The following is a 21,502-nucleotide window of genomic DNA, read 5'->3' on the forward strand; positions in this document are numbered from 1 at the left end:
GGGGATCCCGCGTTCAGATCCATCTGCCAAACAGGCCGCGCTCCAGCACTTTACACACGACCCCGTCCCATATGGATATGTATCTTATTTACAGTGTGGCCGTGATCCTGGTTCCAGGGAGACTCAATGTGTTTTACATGGCAGTCAACTGTGAATGGGCACAGGCCGGGGTGTGTGGGCGTTGTGGTGCTTCCAGTGGAACCGGGGCTCGTCTGAGAGAGGAGCTTTTTACACTCAGGCTCTCCATTCCTGACCGGCCAGGATCAACACGCAGCCCCTTGATCTCCCAGCTCACCTTCCAAGCAACACAGAGGGGGAGGAAGCCTTCTGGGGGGGCGCAGGGGGCAATGAGCCACATGGGTATATGATCATGAAATAACTCATCGCCTACTTCTTTAACAGCAGAGTCAGAGCTCAGTTATGACAGAACATCAACACCATCAATCGATAACATTTTGCTTTGTAACTGTTACTATAATTGGACTTTAACATGATATGGTTTACTGGTAAACAAGCTTCAATCGGCCTATGACAAGATGTCCTATTATATTTACAATAAAACAGTAGAATAAGTTTTCATGAGCATGTTGGCCAATTTTTTTTATTTTGAATGCAATTTTTTCCCCCACACTTTGCTTAATCCAGAATTCATTTGAATCAGGGCTGGTATCAATTCACTTTCAATTCAATCATTTTTCAAAATGTATAAATGGGATAAATCCCTTGAAATGACACATCTCATTTTTAAGGGGATATAACTACAATAAAAATATTAAAAGAGCCAAAATATAAATTGAACATGTAAATAGAAATTGCAGGTCATTTACATAGGATTAAAATATGTGTTTTCAATTGTTTCAGTATGACAATCTTGTCATATTATATATTTTCAATATTTTAAAGTTGAAGAAAAAAGTATGTCCTGACTTGACTGAGTAAGGAGTGAATTCAGCCCGGCTCTGGTTGAATACAGTGCTAATGTTTGGGAGGAATGACTCCTTTGGCTCACAATGTTGGGCCATTGTCCTTCCTATCTCAAGAGGATCAGGCCAATATCAAGAGTCTGGAGGCTCACCAGGTGGAGATAAGGACACTCAACTTTCACCCAGGAGATCTGAACCTGAATGGGTGCTGAGTTACAATTATGCCCCTTGAAAATGCTCCCATGCTCCCATCAGGACGCATATGAAATTGTATTGAGCTCAGTCAAACAGTGCAAAGGAATTTGTGACTTGGTGGGCAAAAGAGAAACTGCTTAGAGTGAAAGATAAAGATAATGTTAATGTTAATGTTAATGTTAATGTTAATGTTAGTCTTACTCCAACTACTGTTGTCGCTAATTTAAGATGACTTAACAAGGAGGTAATAAAAATCAATAAACAAAAGTAGATAGTGTGTTCTTTTGCTTCATTCATTTTTAATGTCAAATCCTGATTACACAACACACACAGTAAAAAAAACATTAACGTAAGCTCATTAGCTAGTACTTGTAATTGAACTTATTCCCTGTATTAGCTTTATTTTGTCAACATTTTCAAATTAAAATGACAATAAATTAATAAAGGTTTCACCCTTCTATAAACTATATGCATTCCTTATTCAGAAATGCTACTCGGCCTGTTTTGTACAACCAACTAAATCTATTTGACCATCAAAGAATGTTCAAATAAAAATGAAAAACAGGAGCTTCATCAACAGTCATCAAAGTACAGAAAAGCAAGGACTTAAGAGGGAACTTTCAGATGGAAACAATATGCGACTCCATATCCATAACGGTTAGTTTTCATTTCTCATCAATTACCTACAACCAAACACTGAACAGCACAGGACTCTGCCGCCAGCTCATATTGACAAATAACAAGAACATTATGCATTTTAACCAGCATTCTTAACATGGTAAATATTCTCAAATTACACCAACAGAGGAGCAGTGCGCTGGCTTCAGCTCAGCCATGTGAGAATGCCATCAGTCTCTGAAGCCTCTCTGCTGTCTCTCTTGTGAAAGCTGCCATGGCTCACAGTGGGGATCACCGCAGAAACAACAACCTCCATCCAACCCATGCCCTGCAGGACAAGATTGGACCCACATCTTTTGTATACCATTTGTTTATAACCTCTCCTCTATTGTGCTTTGAGGACAGAGCTCTTTCAAGTGACAGATGGGTGGCACTTTTGAACACGTCATGTGGTCTTCAAGGAGTTGCTCGGCCTGCAGAGCAGCCTACACCATGCGCTACGTGGGACTGTTTATCCATTTATGAAGCCTGGGGCAAATGTAGCTGCCCAGGAGTTTAATAGCACCGGAGGATCATTTCTAAAAACAAAATGATGATGGCTGGTTCTGAGTTTCATAAAAGCTCCCTGCATTAGAAGCTGACCGCCCAGGAGAGAAGTGGATTCCAGTAAAGTATCCAACATTTTGTGATTGTTGATTAGTTAGATCTAGATAGGCCTTTTCTTTGTAAAGTCCTTTAAGACATACGTGGGATAAAGGGCTATATAAATAAACTTGACTTGACTTGAACTATTTGAGCACATTAAAATCCTGTCAACATCATCAGAGCAACATAAATCTAAAAAAAAAAAAAAAAGCCAAATTAGTCCCTCCAGTGCCTGAAAATGTGGAGCTCCTACCACAGCCAAACACACTTTAAAATGAAAGAGACATTTCTTTAACATGGAGGATGGCAGCAGTGTCTCGCACAGGTCCTTCGTCACGTTGCATGAAGCCGTATCAGTGTGTCTGACGAGGTGTTGCTGAAAGAAGAGCAAAAGGGTGGGCAGGTGTTGAGGGCAGAGAGGGTTGAGGTGACCCATGTGGGTAGGGTGATGACTTGAACAGAGACTGGGGGTGCTCCCTCTCTCTGCTAGCACCTCTTGGTAAACACAAGGCCAAAGAGAGAGAGAGATGGAGTCACAGGGACAGGCGCCGGCACCGCCACAGGCTGCTAACCAGTACAATAGATAAATTGTGCAGATACATCTGTTTCTTATGATTTTGACGCTTTTCATAGCGGTCAGGAGAGGTGTGAGAGAGCCGAGGCACTCTTACATATGACTGAAGCTTACTTCTTTAAGAATTACAAAAGCAGCAACATTACAGAGTCAAATCCCAAGCCCACTATCTGTGAAAATGTAACAATTTTTCTAAACCAAATAAACTGTTTATTTGGCTTACTGTTTCTCAATCACTGGGGTTGTGACACAAAAATAGGTCTCAGCACTGTTCTGACAGGACAGTGGACATGTGCCAAAAATGAATGAATGAATGAATGAATGAATAAATAAATAAATGCTATAAGTTAACTATAAGTTACGTTTTGATACCAGCATCAAAATGAATCTTATTCACTATTTTGGGATGAAGTTAACCTCCAATACACCTCAGGTACACAGTATGGCAGCACATTGATCAATGACATTCCTACACATTTCACCTACACATAGCTTCACAATAGCAGAACAGAAAAAGTGGTGTTTAAGGGTGCAATCGACGACTTGACATCTGAATAACTCGAACCAAACGCTCTATTTGTAGGAGGATCTGAATTCTTGCCTGAGCTGCCATTTTCCCCCTGAAAGGGAACCTTGAAATAAAATCCACTTAAGCCCTCTGTCTTCCCCTCCAGAGTGTAGTTAAATCCTGGCTGTGTATGGACATGATTACAGAGTGCCACAGGTCTTACATCAGTGCAGAACCTTGACTTCCAGCAGGAAACCTGGTGCACGGGTCAATTATGGCAATACCTTGTTTTGCTTTGAGACAGAGGATGTCTTCCCCTCGCTAAAAACACGCAGACTGTACCTGAGATTTATCCTTTGTAAGAACGTTCACCCTGGACATCAAAAGTGGAAATAAAGCACGACCTGTACAAGGAGATATATCACTTTTGGCAGGGAGCGTCGAGATGGGGTTATAAGGGAATATTGGTATGCTCCTGTGCTACATATGGCCACAGAAAGGCCCGGGCTGTTCTCCTGTCTGCAAACAAGGCTGCTGGCGGCCCACAGCGGAGACAGATCCGTTTGCTCAGCAGCTGAGCGAGGACATGGAGATGCACCTTTCACACTGAGCTGAGCACCGACAATCAGGGCTTTGTCAGGGAGGGATCTGCTGTTACAACTCACAGGAAGAGTACATGCCTCTTTAAGTGCACTCAGTGGGGGTTATCGGTGTTTAAGATATGCTTCACGTCAACAAACAAACAAAAAAATTGTCTGAATAAGAGCTGTAGATAAATCAGAAATGTATCTGCTTTTGTTAAAAGCGTATGTCTTCTCATGTGACCTTGTGGGCAGTGATGAATGTGGGATATTCAAATAGCATGGTCTTGAAAATTCACAAATATTAATGAGTAGCAATTTTCTCATTCATCTGAAATTATCACATGCTTTAAAAAAAAAAAAAAGGTCACAGCATGACATCCAGAGAATAGATTGTTACAGATAAGTGATTCAGTAAGACATTGGGTAGCAATACAACTATTCAGCTGTGAACACATCCACAAAAACTACGGTTCTCCTGAGAAACAAAGACCGGCAAAGACAACAATGACAAATATAGCACAAATAATTTAGTCCGTATGGAAACTGTGGTCAGTTCTTTGCTCAGAATTAAAATGACTGAAGTAGTCCCAACCATGAATGAATAACTACTGAAGGGTTTGGTGCATCAGTATAGCTTCCGTCAGTTAAACAACTCAAAACTGTTTTCACTGTAGTCCTCAGCTATTCTGCTGAGGACTACTGGAAACTAAAAATCAGGAAAACTGGTATAAATCAGCATATTGATATAATTATTATTCAGAGAGCTTTATTCATTGTCAACTTATTGTCATTATGGATTATAAATTAAAACGAAATCAAAATGAGCATAAGAAAAGCCATAATTAAAAGGGTTATTGAATGGTTATGGCAGCTACCTTACTATGATTGGCAGTAGCTGGGAGTTGGAGATCTGGTGTAAAGGCTCATGAACCACACTGGAATTCATGGCAAATTATTGATAGGAAAGGCAGACACTGTCCTACAGCAAATCCACAGAATACAGTTGTCCTTAGGAATTACATATTAACCAGGACACAATGGCAGCAACTTCAGTGGTGGCAGAGAAGTGGTGGGTCGCATCACTGACATGCAAAGACTACTCAAAATCTCTTCACACAACCAGCATTGCAATGATCATCCAATTCACTTGACAGTCAGGACAAAAAGTAATTAAAGTAGCACCAGGTGCCTAAAGATGGTGTAGTGGTACATGATCATAAAATCCTTCCTTCTAAATGCCACGTTGATCCATAAGTGAATCCTGCAAGTAACTTTTATTCAATATACCATGACCTGCTTTCATTTAGCAATCATTAACACTTAAGCATGTCTATGATTTTCATATTGACTTGCAATGCAATGTACATGTGGATAATTGTTCAAATGCCCTATATCCATATCCATAATGCAGCTATGATGGGTCAGTTTAACATTATGAAGAGATAAGATAGTTAATTATGTCTGTATCCCTTCATTTAACATCTATAAACTTCATATCAACATAATTTTAACTTGAGCAATTACTGTAGAAGGCAGGGAAGAATTGTGGTGATTTTAGTACTGCCAAAACATCCAACATTTGCTGGCGGGCTTAATGTCTAACCAGCTGTACTTTGACAAACATAGCTCTTGAATTAAAATCTTATCCCTGTGTAGATATCATGGACCCAAAATGGTAGAAATTGCTTTTAGGGCTAAGATTTAAAGCTTGATGTCGTTGCTGTGGGTGCCACTTGTGTGCAGATTAGATCATTTCTCCAAGAGCAATTCACAGCCTCACTACGCCATCTTGTGTTATCTTAGAGTCGTAGCTACACATTACTCAATATACTTAACAGCAATAAAAAGCAAGCCAAAACAAAGAGCAAAAACAAGTCTTTTTGGAACATTTTATTACTTTTTTTGACAAATATATATGAAGGTTTTCCTCTTAAGGAAACATTCTTTCGAAGATACGTTTACAGCAAATTCATTCCTGCGAAGAGACAGGAAGCCTGGGAAATCATTAGAAGACATGATGGAACTAACCATTTCTATTTGTGCCAAGAAAGGTAATGGTGCAATTCAATATTTGTAATGAATTTATGAACGTGATTTTATAGTCAGTCTAGTCATTTTTGGTAATGATAAAAACAAACTTGTTTCAAATGCCTGGTGGGACTGTCATTTTTAAACATCTGTATTATCATGATACATGGGAGTGAATTGTTAGTTTTGCATAAAGGCACACAAGCATTGATAACCGTCAGTTGAGCATTGCTTTTTTGGCAAGACATTGGTCCCATTGGGCAGTACAATTGTTCAAACTACAGAATAAAAAAAACAAAACAAAAAAAAAACAAGAAAAACAAAATACAAAAACAAAAACCAGGCCTTCGCTCGCAGGATAACAACAAAGGAAATCTCAAAGAATTTATATCAATAATGTACAGAGAATATCAGGCGAGTTCAGAACCTGGGACCTAAATTAGGGTTGAGGATACATTAGGTCAGAAGTATGGTGCTGATGACATCCTCTCAAAAGCTTTGCTTAAATTTGACAACCATGAGGGAAGACCTTCAACTATTAAAGAGGATGTAGTTCAGTGAGGGATCTCTTTTCCTGCTGTATGAATTCCTGCAAGTTTCGTTTTCCCTGCCTGAACGTGCTCTCCTTCCTTGAAAATGGCAAGATGACCTGGAGTCTGAGGAGAGTTTCGATATTACTAAAACTTCTTATCTGTGACGTCTTCAGGGTGTCAAGCACAGTAGTCGGGAGATAGCCTGCCAAGGGATCCAACCATTTCTCCTTCCAAGACATCATCTCAGTGTGAAGGGAGACTTGATCTGGCAAGTCATCTTGGTACAGGTGGAACACAAGACCACTAACAACGCTGGTTTCTACTTTGGACATTGCATAAGGCACAATCTCCAGACACCTCAAAGTATCCATTACCTTCTCTGTGAAGAGGTCAGTGATTTCAGTAATGGAGTGCTCTACCGCTTTCATGCTTACCGATTCTTTGTAAAACTCAGTCAAGGGCTCAAGAAGCACAGAGTGCAACATTGTGACCTGGAGTTTGGAAGCCAATGTGACAGCTTCCTCAAACCAGGCCTTATGGTGGATGTCAATATCACTCTGCAATTTTCTGAGGGACGCTTTGAGATGAGGCAAAGTATTCACGGCAAGCAACATATCTAAGGGTTTGCCCTGAAGAGACTGACTTAGCTTTTTGCTTACACTCAAGATGTTCTTCTGCACTACTGTTGAGAAGATGAACTCAAAGTTTCTGATTGCATCAAAGAACTGTAATGCTTGGTGCTGGTCTGAGCTACTACCTTCCCCTTTCAGCTCGTTCAAGCAGAGCATGACTGCTTCCAAAACCTCTACCATCACCTCGTGCATGTCATGACTCTTGTCCCAGTTTTTGATGAGTTTGTCCCTCAGCTCGTTACCCTTTCCCTCATCATGTTGGAACACGTGAATAATCATGTCTTCCAGTTTGTTCTGGCGTTGTGTGTCCTCTGTGAGCCAGTGTAAGATTTTCTCCATCAAAACTGCTCCATCAGCTGCTTCTTTCGCGGGAGAGGATCTAGCCAGCCATACATTAAGGGACAAAGCAGAGCTAACTGTTCGTATAGCCTGGGGGTATTTTTGAGCTATTGCTACACTTACAGTCCTCATCTTAGCTCCTACTTCACCAACACTCAGCAAGGCCTGTCCTCTACAATATTCCATGTTGAGCCCCCACTTCTCTGACAGTGCGGTCTCGATAGCATCTGCAAGGACAACTGGGTCTTCATTGAATGGGATGAAAGCTAATGTTTCCTCACACTGGATGTCTTCTTTGTTCAAGTACCTGATGCACAGGGGAACATATCGTTCACTGCCAATTTCAACAGCTTGCTCAGTTATAACTGTAAAGAACTGAGAGTCCCAGAGTTCCTTGAGGATTTGTTCACGCAGGTGTGGGTCATAGAAAGACATTGTTTGTCTTGGTCCTTGAATGACGTCCAATATCACATCTTGATCAGCCAATTTCACCTCTCCATCAGAGGGCGCCACTGCTACATCGGAGGCATGTGATTCAGTTGTCTCCACTGGTTTTATCTCAACAGCTCCTAGTTTGAAAAATAATCAACACAGATGTTAATATCCCACCCTAACTCTTCATTCACATTCACATTCTCACACACACACACACACACACACACACACGAGAACACTTTTCCCCGATCTCTTTATTGGTTACTAATCTTCTCATAAGAATCATACATTCAGTGATGTTCATCAACATGTTGTCGTAAGTGTCATATTACTTTACATTCACTTACCATTGTCCAGCTTTAGTCTTTGACAACTTCCCATCACCTAAAACAAAAATATGCAAGACACATTTTTCTTTAGCCTTCTTTGGTTATGAATTACTATTTGGAATGACTGTTAAAAAAAAAGTAAGTTCTTATGGTTTTGTTATAAAACATGTTGATTAAACAGTTGAAGTATGATACAAAGAACGCTACTTTGAATTTACCTGAGAAAGACATGGACTGCTCTCTGGATCAACTTCTATACACTTCTCAATGACTTCTGGCAGTCTTTGCAGAGTCATGTAGTGAGTGAGGAGCATCACACGATCCGTTCTGCTACCCTTGCACACAGTGTTTTTTAATAGATCCCTCATGGAATTCAGGGTAGTCTTCATCAGGTCACACTCTATACTAACACTAGGCAGGACCGCTACTAGCCTAAGCAGTGAGGTCACGGTAGGGTGGTTCTTTGACTCAAGGTGGAGGAGTGTTTCAGAGATGGATGTTGGTGGAGCAACATCCTGGTATTTCTCTCTCCAGACAGCGGCCCAGGCATTTATTTCCTGCTCTGCTGTGTCAGGCTCAGGAAGATCCGTCAGGTAGAGACTAAATGGCTTGTCTATGGACTCCGGGAGGATGGACTGTGGATTACAGGAGGGCAGCAAAGACAGGACTGATAGAGCCTTCAAGTGGCTGTCTGAGAAGCTGTACTTCATTTCGTCAATGAGACTTCTGAGGAGAGGAACACTCAGATTTTCCCTGTAATATATCTCTGGAGACTCATAGCTGTTGGCTTCCTCTGAGAAGCACACTTGTTCAGGAGCTACCTTGGTCGCTAGCTGGAATGCCTGCTCAAACCAAGGGGAGTGCACAGTGCCTATGTTCTCCAACATTTTGTTAAGCGTCTCTATGATTGAAGGAATTTTTTCCACTTCACAGAGAATATCAGCAGGGTTGCCACAGCGGAAGACAGTGCTACAGTTACGAAGGGGAGCACAAGCATTCTTCAAAATCACAAGGGTGACAATGAAGTCCATACTTCTCAGAGCAGTAGAGAGAACTTGTGCATGCAATGACATTGCACCTGTGGCACAAGAACTTACAGCATCTAAGCAGCTAAGGATTCCTTCCAATGTGTCAGCAAGGATATCAAAGAAGTCTTCTCTCTTTTTCCACCTCGAGCAACAGGTTTCTGGAATTTCCTCCAGGGCCTCCCTGGGTGTATTCAACAGCCCATCGACAGCCTGTGCTAACTGTCCCTCCAGACCAGGAGATTGGTCAAAGAACAGTAGCAGGTCTTCTGCGATATCCAGCATCTTTGTTACTGAAGGGCAAGGCACACTTCCAGCTAGCCAGTAGGCAAGGCCACAGGACTCACTAGGTGTTACAACAGACAGAGGATAGCTCTTCAGGAAATCCAATGACATTTTCTTCAGGCTTTGGCAACCTGAGCCCAAGTGCATGAATGCTTGTCCACGACACTGAGACATTGGCAAGCCCCAGTCCTCAGTGAGAATTTTTGCAAGGTCCTTTGCTTGTCTATCAACTTCACAGTTTTCATCAAATGGTAAGAAACCAATTAGCTCCACTTTTGGTGCAGATTCTCCCACATACCTGACAAAAACTGGTAGATGAGTCTTGTCAGCAATTCTAACAGGTTTGTCTGTGATAAGTGAGAAGAATGGAGACTCCTGTACTTCCTGGAGTATGACATCTCTGATTCCTTTTATGAGCATTTTCACCATTTCAGCCTCACCTATGCTAGGTGCGCATTTGCTCTCAAATTCAAACCAGTGGCACATGCCAAGTTCCTGGATGAAAAGTTCTTGGTCCTCTTTAGAGATTTCAGAGAGACTGCTATTCTTTTTCCCCAAGAGTGCTGCCAGTCTGAAAACAGTCTCCAAACTTTTAAGATTATCTCCTGTGTGCCCATTCTCATCTGTTGGTTTCATGTCTTGGTCCTCATTCTTGTCAGGAGATTGTTGAAGCTTGGGCACCTCTGCTTCCTCTTTGTCATGATCAACTAAAAATGCCAGGGAGAAAAAAATAAGTCATCAAGAAAAACAGTGCTTATGTTAAACATGCGTACATTTATTTAAAAAAAAAAAAAAAAAATCAATATAGACTCAAAGAAAAATGTAATAATACTCTTAATAAAAACTGCTCTATTTCAATAACCTGGGAAAAATGTTTAAATCATGTAAATTGTTATTAGGCTACTTTTTAGTCAGTAATAAATGGATTAGAAAACTTAGAAATCTCAACAACCATACCTTCCATGTTATTTTCAGAGTTTCTTATGAAACTTTTCGATTCTTTGTCCTGTGAATACATAAGTTACATAAAAATTAATCACTCATTCATTTGATTAAAAAAATGCAAACTTAAAGCAACACTATATTGAATTCAGAATAGAAGCACTTACCAAACAGATACCCTCTAAGGCTTGAGGAGTAACCTTCATACACTGGGTCACCATGCGGTCTAGGTCTCTGCTAAAGTCTGTGCCCACCTGCAGCATAGCCAAGCATGGGGACCTGCCTTTGGGACTTGTATTTTTCAGGTACTCTTGGAACCTCTTGTGACGCATTAGAACCCCACAGTCCTCGAGTGCTGTGCTGGGTAACACGGACATGATCCTCAGCAGTGTATTGATGTTCCCAAAGTATTGCATCAGCGGCAGACGCAGAGTATGAAATATAGAGTCTGGGATGGTCACTGATGCAACTTTGGTCTTCCATGTCACCCTCCAGCAGCACAGCTCTGTGAAAAAGTTGTCGGCATCAGGAAGATCACTGCTATAGAGAGGAGGCTTTGTCTTCAAGCTCTCAAACATGTAACTCACTGTTACAGAGCATGGAACCAGGGAAAGGAAATTGAGAGCTTCTTTGTGGTCTTCTGAAAAATGATCCTTCACTGCATTGATGAGGTTATCTACGAGGGGTACACTCAACCCATCTTTGTAAAAACCGACTGGCTTCATCATGCTGTCTCTTGGCAAAGAGTTTTCAGGCACTTCAATCTGAACTCTTATACTCTGTGCTATAGCACAGGCTTCATCAAACCAGTTCTGGTGAAACACCTTCATATTTGTTTTCACTCTGTTCAGGGTGGCCACAATACCACTGATTTGGCAAAGTTGGGAAGCAGCACTGAAGTGGTCCTTCTGGAGACCTGCGCTCAGCTCTCTGGTGAAAGAGGAAGTGTTCTTCAAGATTACCATGGCAATGATGAAATCAAAGTCCATTACCTTGCGAAGAAGTGTCCCAGCTTGTTCAGACACATGAGCTTTCCATCTCTGAGGGTTATTCTTGATTTTCTCCAGACATTCAACCATGGGCTCTAGCATCTGCACAAAGACCTCATAAGAATCATGCTTTTCTTGCCAAAGTGCGCAGAACTTCCCTTGTAACTCTTGGACCTTCTCATAGCTCTCTCTGAGACCATAGGCAATTACATGGTCTAGCTGTTTTTCTAGAGTGGTACTACTGCCAAAATACATCAAAACCTCTTCAAAAGTGTCCAGGGCTCTTTTAATGGCAGGCACTGGGGTGGATTTTGACCACCATGTATTGAAGGAGTAACAAGAGCAGTGAGTGCTTATAGCTAGAGGGTACTTCTCCTGGATTTTGCAGGCAAAAGCTTTCAGCTTGTAGGAAACATCGCCAGAGCCTAAGTAGGCTTGACCTCTGCAGTAGTTCAAATCGAGACGCCACTCCTCTGTGACTATTTCCAAGAGGCGCTGTACCAGGTCATCGCAGTCAAGACTTGCGTCAAGGAATCCCATCAACTCCAATCGCATGACATCAAAACTGTCCACAAACCTAAGAAACAGTGGAAGATAGTCTTTTTCCCCCAACTTCACAACACGGTCGATGAACAAGGAGAAGAATGAACTCCCGACTTCCATGAGAATTCCCTCCCTGACAGCATCCTCGCACACAGTGAGAACTTCTTTCATTTCAGACTTGGACACATACTCAACCTCACCATCTTGAGCAGCAGAAACCTCACTAGCTTGCCTACTTTGGCTGCTATATGCAGCAGTCACTGCAGCCTGCAAAGCAGATTTGAGAGCTTCTTTATCAGTCTCTGCGCACTTCATCTCCACAAGCCTTTCAGCCTCCATTTCTAGGTTTATGAGTTTTAATTCTTCTTCAGTGTCTTTTTCAGTATGGTTTCCATCATTCTCTAAGGTTGCCACTGAAATGTAGAGGTGAGAATGGTCTTATTAGCCAAGATAACAGTTACACAAATGTAAAAATATAGTGTGCTACAGCCAAAATCCAGTTTTTGTCAGCACTGTAAGTGTGAATATAACGATTGAAGAACAGCACTTTGCCAGTAGTAAAACACAACAATTTGCAGCTTGCATAAGCAATTTCCACTCAATGTGTGGTCATTTTACTCCAAGATTTTGAAAGAATACACACATACACAAACATTTCACATGGTTCAAATATATTTTTAGCTGTCATACTGTATGCTGCCCATCTTTGTATCTAGTTCTGGCAATTTGCAAAATTAAAATGCCTCAAGTTGCATGTTTCAGATTTCTGTGGCAGGGATAGCCTTGTGATTACACTGGAACCTGTTGCAGCACAAAAATTACCAAGAGTCTCTCACCTTGGGGATGCTTCTCTATTATGTCATCATCCTGCAACAAAAAAACAAAACAATATAAAGAACTTAACATAGAACAACTGTCTCATGACTTCATTAAACTTACAATGATGTCCATGACAACAAAAATAATATGGACACTGGGACATGCAGATTAAACAGCATTCCACTTAAATATGAAAACATACTTACCATTTGCAGCAACTGCAATATGTCAGGATGCTTTTGCACATAGGATTCCACCATTTGCTCAACACTGAAGTGCACATCTTGGTTTACGTAGACATATGCCATGCTGCACCGTCTTTGGTCCTCTGGTGTGGCTCTAAGGTAGGAATGGCATCGCTCCAGTACCATATTGTATTGCCCATACACGTCTGCCTCAGCATTCACACATGGAACAGTGCCCAAAACCCTCAGCAAACTCTGTACATTTGGGTAAAACCCAATGTCTGGAATCTTCAGGGTTGCAAACACTGTGGTTGGCAGGATCCTGCGCTTGCTTGCATGTCTCCACTTCACTTCCCAACAACCAAGCTCTTCATAAAACGTGTCAGGCCTTGCGAGGTTGTTCAAGTTGGCATCTGCCACTTTATCCCTGCGGATACTGAAATTGTGGTCAGCCATGTAAGATGGCACCAAAGACAGCCATCGGAGAATCCTCACCATCTCTGTGCTGAACACTCTCTTCACTTCTGCGACAAGATACTGCAAGATAGGCCGGCTCAGAGTTTCCCTGTACAAGTCCTCCAATGGTGTTTCAGTCGTGGCTTCTTCGTCCATCTCTGGCTTAGTGACCTCAACTCCCAGCTTCTTTGCTCGGCCAACTGCATCTGAAAACCATTTCCTGTGGAATATTGCAATCTCTTGCTGGTATTTGTTTACCAACTTTAAGGCATTGGAAATTGTGTACTGCAAGGTACTGCTGATGCTGATTATTCCCCTGAGACTTGAGTTGAGTATGCTCACACAACAGAGGGTGTTCTTCAGAACAACAAGTGTGATGATGAAATTGAAATTCTTCAAAACAGGCTTCAGCTTGGCCATCTGTTCAGCAGTATCTTCATCTACCTTTGAGATCATCTCATTGATGCAGTTCAGGAATGGCTCAAGGATATCTAACATGGTCTGGAAGGCATCAGTACCATACTCCCAATTACCACGGAAAGCTCCTTTGATCCTGTCCGCTTCTCCTTTAATATGCCCATATGTCATCTGGATCTTTCCATCCAATCTTTTGCAAAGCTCTGGTGTTCCCCTGAGTAACTTGGCCACCTCCTCTACAGTGTCTGCAACTTTCTGGATGGCAGGCACAGGCATGCACCGAATAATCCATATGTTGAAGGCATATGGGTCACTAGGTGATAGAACTACCTGTGGAAACTCCTGAAGAATCCTACAGGTAAGGTCTCGCATTTTCTGACACATACTGCCTGTAACCAGATAGGTGAGTCCTCGACAATGCTCCATCCTCAACCCCCACTTATTTCGTAACTCTGAGAGAAGCATGTAAAACAGACTCTCGACGTCCACATCACACGGCAGGAACCCAATGAGGTGCTTTTGAGGGAACCCAGCTACTGTGACAGACCTAACGAAAACTGGGATTTGCTCCTTTCCCTCTATGTTTGTCACATCTTGAAGCAGAATGGAGAAGAATCGTGCCAACCGCAAGCTGTTCTGTATCTCCTCCCGCATGAGGTCCTCGCTGAACTGAAGGATTTCTTTCTGATCAATTTTCTCCACACAGATTGGATTGAGAGTCTGCTGACCTCTTGCACCTCCCATTGGCTCATCTGTGTTGATGTTTGCACCATTAATGCTGAATCCAGTGAGAGCAAGGATTTCCTTGAAATAGACTTTAAGAATGTCTTTTGCTTTTGAGCTGGCTACATCCTCTTGCATTTGGTTATGTTTCTGTGATTCGGATGTCACGCTGTTCTCTCCAGATAGTTCTTTTGCCTCCTCGGTCACTGCTGGTGTTGCTGTGTTTTCTGATGAGAAAGGAGAAATATTGTTTGGAGGGTTGAGGTGGTAAAAAATGAGCAAGTTTCAAGGATCAATACCTTTAACAATGGCCAATACATTTAAACATAGCCTGGAATATGCACATAGAGAATAGAGGCACTGAGAAAATATTCTTGGTAACGGCATGCTTAAAGTCACTTCTTACCCATTATATTTTGTTATACTAAAATAATTGAAGTCTACCTTTTGTTTTCTTCACAGAAGCAGGTTCCTCTTCCGTCTGAGTAGACGAAAAGTTGAATTGGTCAAATGTTTATAGGCTTAGATTTCTTGTGTGTAACCACTGTATTGAAAAACACTACGAAAAGTCATTTGAAATGTTGAATGAAAGACTTACAGGATCTCTAGCTCTTTTCCTGTTGCAGGTTGATGGATTGTTCAATGGTGTTGTAAAATCAAATATTGTTGGAACTGCATCTTCCTCAAGACACAGCTGGATGTGCTCTGAATAACAGAAATCATGAGAGATTATACTTTCATTCCAATCTATTTTTAATATTTAGAATTAGGCATTTCCCTATAGACAGGTCTGTACTAGATAACTAGTAACTACATACACAGTAGCACAGGGTATCATTTTGAAATTTTCAGTACCGATACCATTATCAGTGTCTCAAATTCAACACCTAACAATATTTTTTGATACTTTGTGTGAATGAAATAATTTCTGTTTTATTTTCATAAACCCAACTATTTGCTTCTACAAATAGCCTAACTGTAAAAATCTTTCCTTGGAAAATGTTTATTACACAGCAATTGCCACCTATTAAGAAAATCATTTAGTAAATAAGGTCATTAAAAAGTATCAATATATACCATCTGCTAAATTGCACTGATGTTGACAGAATGTAGTGAGATGGAGTATAGAATGCTTGCCCATATCAGGGAAATTGAGTACAATTGTATGATTTGATTAGTGCCTCCCAGCACCAGGCTAGGGTGGCTGATGGCTGATTGAGAAGAGCAACAATTATGCATTTCTCAGATGACTGATTAATTTATTTCGACAGTGACTGGAGTGCAACAGGTTCTCACCAAACGTCTTAACATTTTTGGTGCTCAGTAGTTTTAATGCGATTTGGTCAATACCTAGGAAAGTACTATATTTCAACACTCATACTTACCAATCTATATTTTAGCGGCCTAACATATAACATATTATTTCCCAAAGTATACTAAATAAGCTATGCCCATTCTTTATGAACATTTCACCAGTTATAAAAACAACAGCAAGTTGGCATTTGGTTATTGGCCTGTAGTTTTCAAATCACTTGCCATTAAACCATTAATGCCATTAAAACTTGCCATTAAACCAAACATAATTCAGTTCCCATGTGCATCTTGAAGGGGTTGTTTTAGTGTCTAATTTTCTATTTTACTCTGAGAAAGAAAGACAAAGATAGATATAGCTATAAAAAATAACTGTAAAAAAAAATAAAAATAAAAAAAAGGCAATGACAATAATATCCTATTCCAAACCTGTGCTCCTCCCACAGGGCCATTTTACAATTTTGGCTCTTACCTGTTGGGAGATCAGAGAGGGCTCGAAGTGTTTTGCACAAAGTCTGTAGAGCTTATGCAACTGCTCGGGAGCTTCTGACTCCAAATCTTGGCGACGACAGTTGGTCAACCATTGCTTGCAGCTGCAAAATAGTTAAAAAAATATAAATTGTTTCAGTCATGACAACAGATTTTACTTAAAAAATACATTTTATATAGACACAAAGACACACACGTGTAAAGGGCATACTAATGAAAGAAATGGAAAAAGCTGCATCAGCTAGGCTACTTTTTTTGACCAGTTATTCAGGTTATTACACATTAATTTCACAATTAGTAATTCACTCATCCTGAAGGATGAACATATTTTCCCATCTCACAGCAGTTGAAACCTCCATACAAAGGGACAGAAAAGTGTGTGAAAAGCAAATATGAGGTACATATTATTATTATTATTATGTGTATACAGTATATGTATAGAGACACACGCACACTAAATTCTTGCTCTCTCTAACCTGTTGGCTTATTTCTGGAATGTTGACACAAGAATGCCATAAGTATTGTCTAAATGCAGTCACAAATTTAAGACTGATAATCTTAGCATAGCCTTTATCATTAGGCTACATGATCAAGTAAATTATCAGGCAAAGAAGGCATCTGTATATATTTCTCTGCATGTGTGGTGCCAGATGTTGACGCTTCCACACACTGTTATGCGCTGGCATGCCATACAAGACCACATCTGGAACGATCAGGTGGTTTTGACACAAGTACTGATACATTTTATTGATGCGGTTTGGCTTTGGGTAACCTGAATTTATATCATGAACATGTTGTTTTTTTTCCTTTCTCCGGGATAAATCTGTTTTGAATTTTCCACTCCTAAGAAAAACGTCTTGTCTTTATTTTGTGGGGCATCTATGAATGGGGTGCAAGAGTAAACCCAACTTCATCATTTTCTCTGCCCTACCTAACCATGGCAATCTATTTCACATCAAAACACCATCAAATGCAACCCCTGCAAAATTATTACTCCATATAATAACTTCATTACATTTTAATAAAAATTTTGTAGATTCCTGGTTGTTGATTATATCCCAACCAACCTTACGAGTCTGCCAAATTCAACCCTGCAAAATGATTCTATAAGTAGCTTACTTGAGATTTCATCAATGTTGGAGATGATGAAGTTGTGACTGATGGCTGACAAAAGCCTTTCCTATTTTACATAAGCTCATCTCTTTCCACTTGCCCTCTTTCATCTCACTTTCCCTTGCTCCTCGCTACTCTAAATTAATTAGGCTAGTGTGTGGAGGGAAGAGGAGTATTTTGATTCACCCATGAGGAAAATACTTCCTTCACTGAAAACAACCACCAGAAAAACACTTATCATGGTAGGCCTGACCATGAAAAATTGTAGGACTCCCTGACCTAATAAGACTCTTTGTACAGGCTTGGGTGTTACACTTCCTGTCCACAGATACAACACTGAAATTTAGCCAAAAACATTTAAGTGATGTGATTTATGACGTGCAGTGATTTGTTTTTAAAGGCTAGGACTTGTTGACAGGAAATTCCTCACAACCGCAATTCAAAATGAAACACAATGTCAATTTCGTTGCAATATTTACAAACTGTGCACATGTTAATTTACAGCTTCAGAATACATTTACACCTATGTTTAGCAGTCACATAGCCTTCTGACAGTTCTTGTATTAATTCCTTTCACAGTTGATGTGAAATCAAGAAAATATTCATGTCAGCATTCAATCGAATTTGATAAAATGTTAAATAAAGCCATTTATGGGCCAACAGCAGCTCAGCAGGAGGCGCCAGACTGCAATTCCCGACTGGCACTTACACACCTACATTCAATACTGTAGTAGTAGCAACATTACCTAGTGAAAAAAAGGCATACATTAAAGTTTCAATTTGTATTTCCCACAATTAGTTGTACTATTTAAAGCCTATACAGTAGATACGGGCATGCTGGTTATGGCCACAATGAAGCCAAAAAACATTATCAATGAAAGGTAATTTAGTAATTCTCTTTACTTTGCTAGCTAGCCTGTCTACTACCGCACAATTCAGACGGTAGGTGTCGTTTACTGATGGCGATTTAAATTACAACACAAAAAAGTTTTCAGGTCAGGTTTTTATTGAAGTGTGTAATGAATGAACTTGAAGATGTACAGAGCTGGTAAATAACACGCGTTAGCGTCGATCACAGAGCCTAACTGGACAGAGTCTATTTCACAGGGACTTTTCTTTCAGGAGTAGTCTGCGCCATTTTCAACAGAGTTGTGTCACTATTAGCTAACATGATGCTAAGCTAACGGCAGTGCTAACGGTGGGTATCAACCACACTCATTTTGCACACTCAGGGGCTGATTTATTATCCACATCTTACGGAAATAAACACAACACTTACCGCTCCGGGTCCAAAGGAAAGCTGAAAAGCGGAGTAGCACTATCGGATTTCTCTCTGTGAAAACCACAGTTCGTTGCGGCACAGCAGTCAGTCATTTTGGACTGCATGTAGCTAGCTAGCTAGCCAGTTAGCTAGCTGGCGGTTGCAAGCTGACAAGCCTACTGTGAGCAAACCTGCAGGAGAGCCTACAGAGTCATGCCTGGTGCAAAACCTGCAACCGACAGATTTGAATTTTACTTATTTTCGCTGAAATCCTCTATGTGAAATGAGGAACCGACTTATTCCATGCTTCAAAAAGTTGATGTTGCGTGGTGAGCCGAAAGCGTGTAATCACATAAACCAGGAACTAAGACGTGCAGTGCTCTTGTTAACCTGCAGAGGGCAGAGTGGGGCTGCCAGGCTTGGACAAAGAGCTTGACTATCGAGATAGTTCACAGTCTTCTCCGCTACACCGTACTGTCTAAATAACAATATTAAGGGTCATTACCTGGATAGCTAGCTAATTATATTTTGAGGCCATGCACAGTTCTTTATAATTGACATGGTTACAGGCATGTATAAGTGGCGGGCAGTCTCTTTGGTTTCAGTTTGTTTCCAAGGCACAAGTTTACTTCTAAGGCACTTTGTGGCCATTGTCTTTTGAAATGTGCCTATGAACTGTCCAAACTTGCCAAGTGTTACTGTATTAGAAATAATGGTAGGCTATAAAAATAACTTGGAACCAACTTGGAACATCAGATGTCTGAGAGAAAAGCTGTTTAATGGTTACTCGATGAATAAGGATGTTTGGTATATTAGGCACTTAATGAAGGTGTGTCTCAGGTTATACAGAGTTTATTCAGACATATAACATGTGTTTGTTCATGAAGAATAAGGCTGTTCCATCTGGAATGCTAGTCAGAGTTGTTTAATTCATCCTTAGTACCAAGGTTAAAGCGAAGACGGAACTAGGCAGGAGTGACGCCTCTCATTTTGCCTTGATACTCTTTGCAGCGTCCTCTTCTTCTTCACGTGTGTTTTGAGGCAGACTTGTTGCGTCTCGGATCTTCTGCTGCCCTCCACAGGGATTGTATGGACATACTCTTCACGTTCCACAATTTAAACCAATACTAATAGTTCATATTGAATTATAATCTCTCTGATCCTGTAAAACTAAAATACGAGGACCTGTGGTTGTGATTTTGTCAAATATAAACACTCCCAAATAGACACTGCAAAAAAATAGAATAACAACCCGTTATAATATTTGAACAGAATTGTATGCCGTTCATGTAGGCTATACAATGAAAGTGCATATGTCACTTTATAACAAAATTAAAGCCAAATGTCACAACCACAATAATGAACAATACTAACAGCAGTCTACATTCAATATACTACTGTTGAAATAAAATTGATTAGGTCTACAAAGCATCACACAACAGATTTTTTTTTTCAAGACCCCTGTCTTTCACAAATTAAATCATTTTTAAACAAAAAAAAAAAATCTTCTAAGGCATGGGGTGGGCAACATGGGTTTGCTCTGAAATATACAGGTGGTATATTGACTTTTGAATGATCATTGTTATGTCTCATAATTTTAGAGTTTTGTCATCTTTAATATGAGAAACTTCTCTTTTTCCAAACCATGAAGTCCTGTGGAGAGTCTAACATTCATGGCCACAATCTGAATCAATGAGAGGATTTTTTAAGAGACAATTTGATATATGCATTTCATTCATACAGCCAAAAGTCGAATTGTCTGTGTTTTCCTCAAAGCTCTACACACAGACCATGTGGCTTGGCAGAAAATCTTTAGAATGATGTTTTTAATATTTGTTGATTAATTGGAAACTGGAAATCAGTGAAGAAAAAAACAACCTCAGTGTTGTACAACATGATGTGATGGTAAACCAGTCAGTGAAAACAGCAACGACTTGACACCAAACACCAAGGCAAGTCAAGTGTACGATCAGTGCAGCTGGTATTCTGTTAGGAGTGTGTGTGTACTGGACAAAATTGGGACAAAGTACCGATGTTCATACACACTGTATCCTATGGCAGATAGGTGGAAAGGTTTCATATGATTTTCTGACATAGCAACAAATACACTCTTAAGAGCATGTGATCCAGGCAATCTTTCCTCCCTTAATTAAGATAACTGAGCAGAAATTCAAAGCAGCATACCAATGAACCAATGAATTATGTATCCTACACTTTGTATAATTACCTGTTTATACATTCTTCTGAATATTTTTTCTCTGCAATTGATTTATTTTGATCATTGGATGGCATGTGAGGTTATTTCACCAAATGGAGGAAAAGGGATGAAGAGAATGTAATTGCTCCCTTTCTACATTAAAGTTAGAATGTAACACTTCATTTACACTTCATTTGGCAAACATTTTTAAAAGGAATTCTGGAAGTTCCTGTCCCAAAGAAAGGGAACAGCAACAAGAAACAATTTAGCACAGAATAAAATTTGGCCTCGGTAGATAATATGCTGAGGTAGGAGCCATGGCTGCAAAGCATTTTAAAATAGACCACTGCAGGACGCCACAAAGGCCAAAAAGTTGGCCCTGTAATCCTGTAATTGGATTCTAT

At 40.4% G+C, this 21,502-nt stretch overlaps 1 protein-coding gene across 2 annotated transcripts; it reads right to left on the reverse strand.

The window, feature by feature from the left end:
- Nucleotides 1–5,935: 5,935 nt before the first annotated feature.
- On the reverse strand, nucleotides 5,936–19,225 carry LOC139643575 (uncharacterized). 2 transcript variants are annotated; one of them, XM_071518756.1, is made up of 12 exons: nucleotides 18,920–19,225; nucleotides 16,511–16,631; nucleotides 15,954–15,977; nucleotides 15,326–15,409; nucleotides 15,172–15,208; nucleotides 13,153–14,954; nucleotides 12,964–12,994; nucleotides 10,763–12,540; nucleotides 10,611–10,659; nucleotides 8,562–10,360; nucleotides 8,362–8,398; nucleotides 5,936–8,148 (listed from the first exon to the last, which is right to left on the reverse strand). In XM_071518756.1, exons 1-12 carry the CDS (start codon nucleotides 19,024–19,026, stop codon nucleotides 6,614–6,616), a joined length of 7,404 nt encoding a protein of 2,467 aa, XP_071374857.1. In that variant the 5' UTR covers nucleotides 19,027–19,225; the 3' UTR covers nucleotides 5,936–6,613. The 2 variants fall into 2 exon arrangements, with proteins under 2 accessions (XP_071374857.1, XP_071374866.1); XM_071518765.1 differs by lacking the exon at nucleotides 15,954–15,977 and having other exon boundaries at nucleotides 15,326–15,432.
- Between the last annotated feature and the right edge of the window lie 2,277 nt (nucleotides 19,226–21,502).

This window comes from Centroberyx affinis, unplaced genomic scaffold, assembly GCF_046629955.1.
Source record: "Centroberyx affinis isolate AG114_WGS23_722 - 3 ecotype Tasmania unplaced genomic scaffold, CSIRO-AGI_Caff_v1 ptg000051l_1, whole genome shotgun sequence".
NCBI classification, from domain to species: Eukaryota; Metazoa; Chordata; class Actinopteri; order Beryciformes; family Berycidae; genus Centroberyx; species Centroberyx affinis.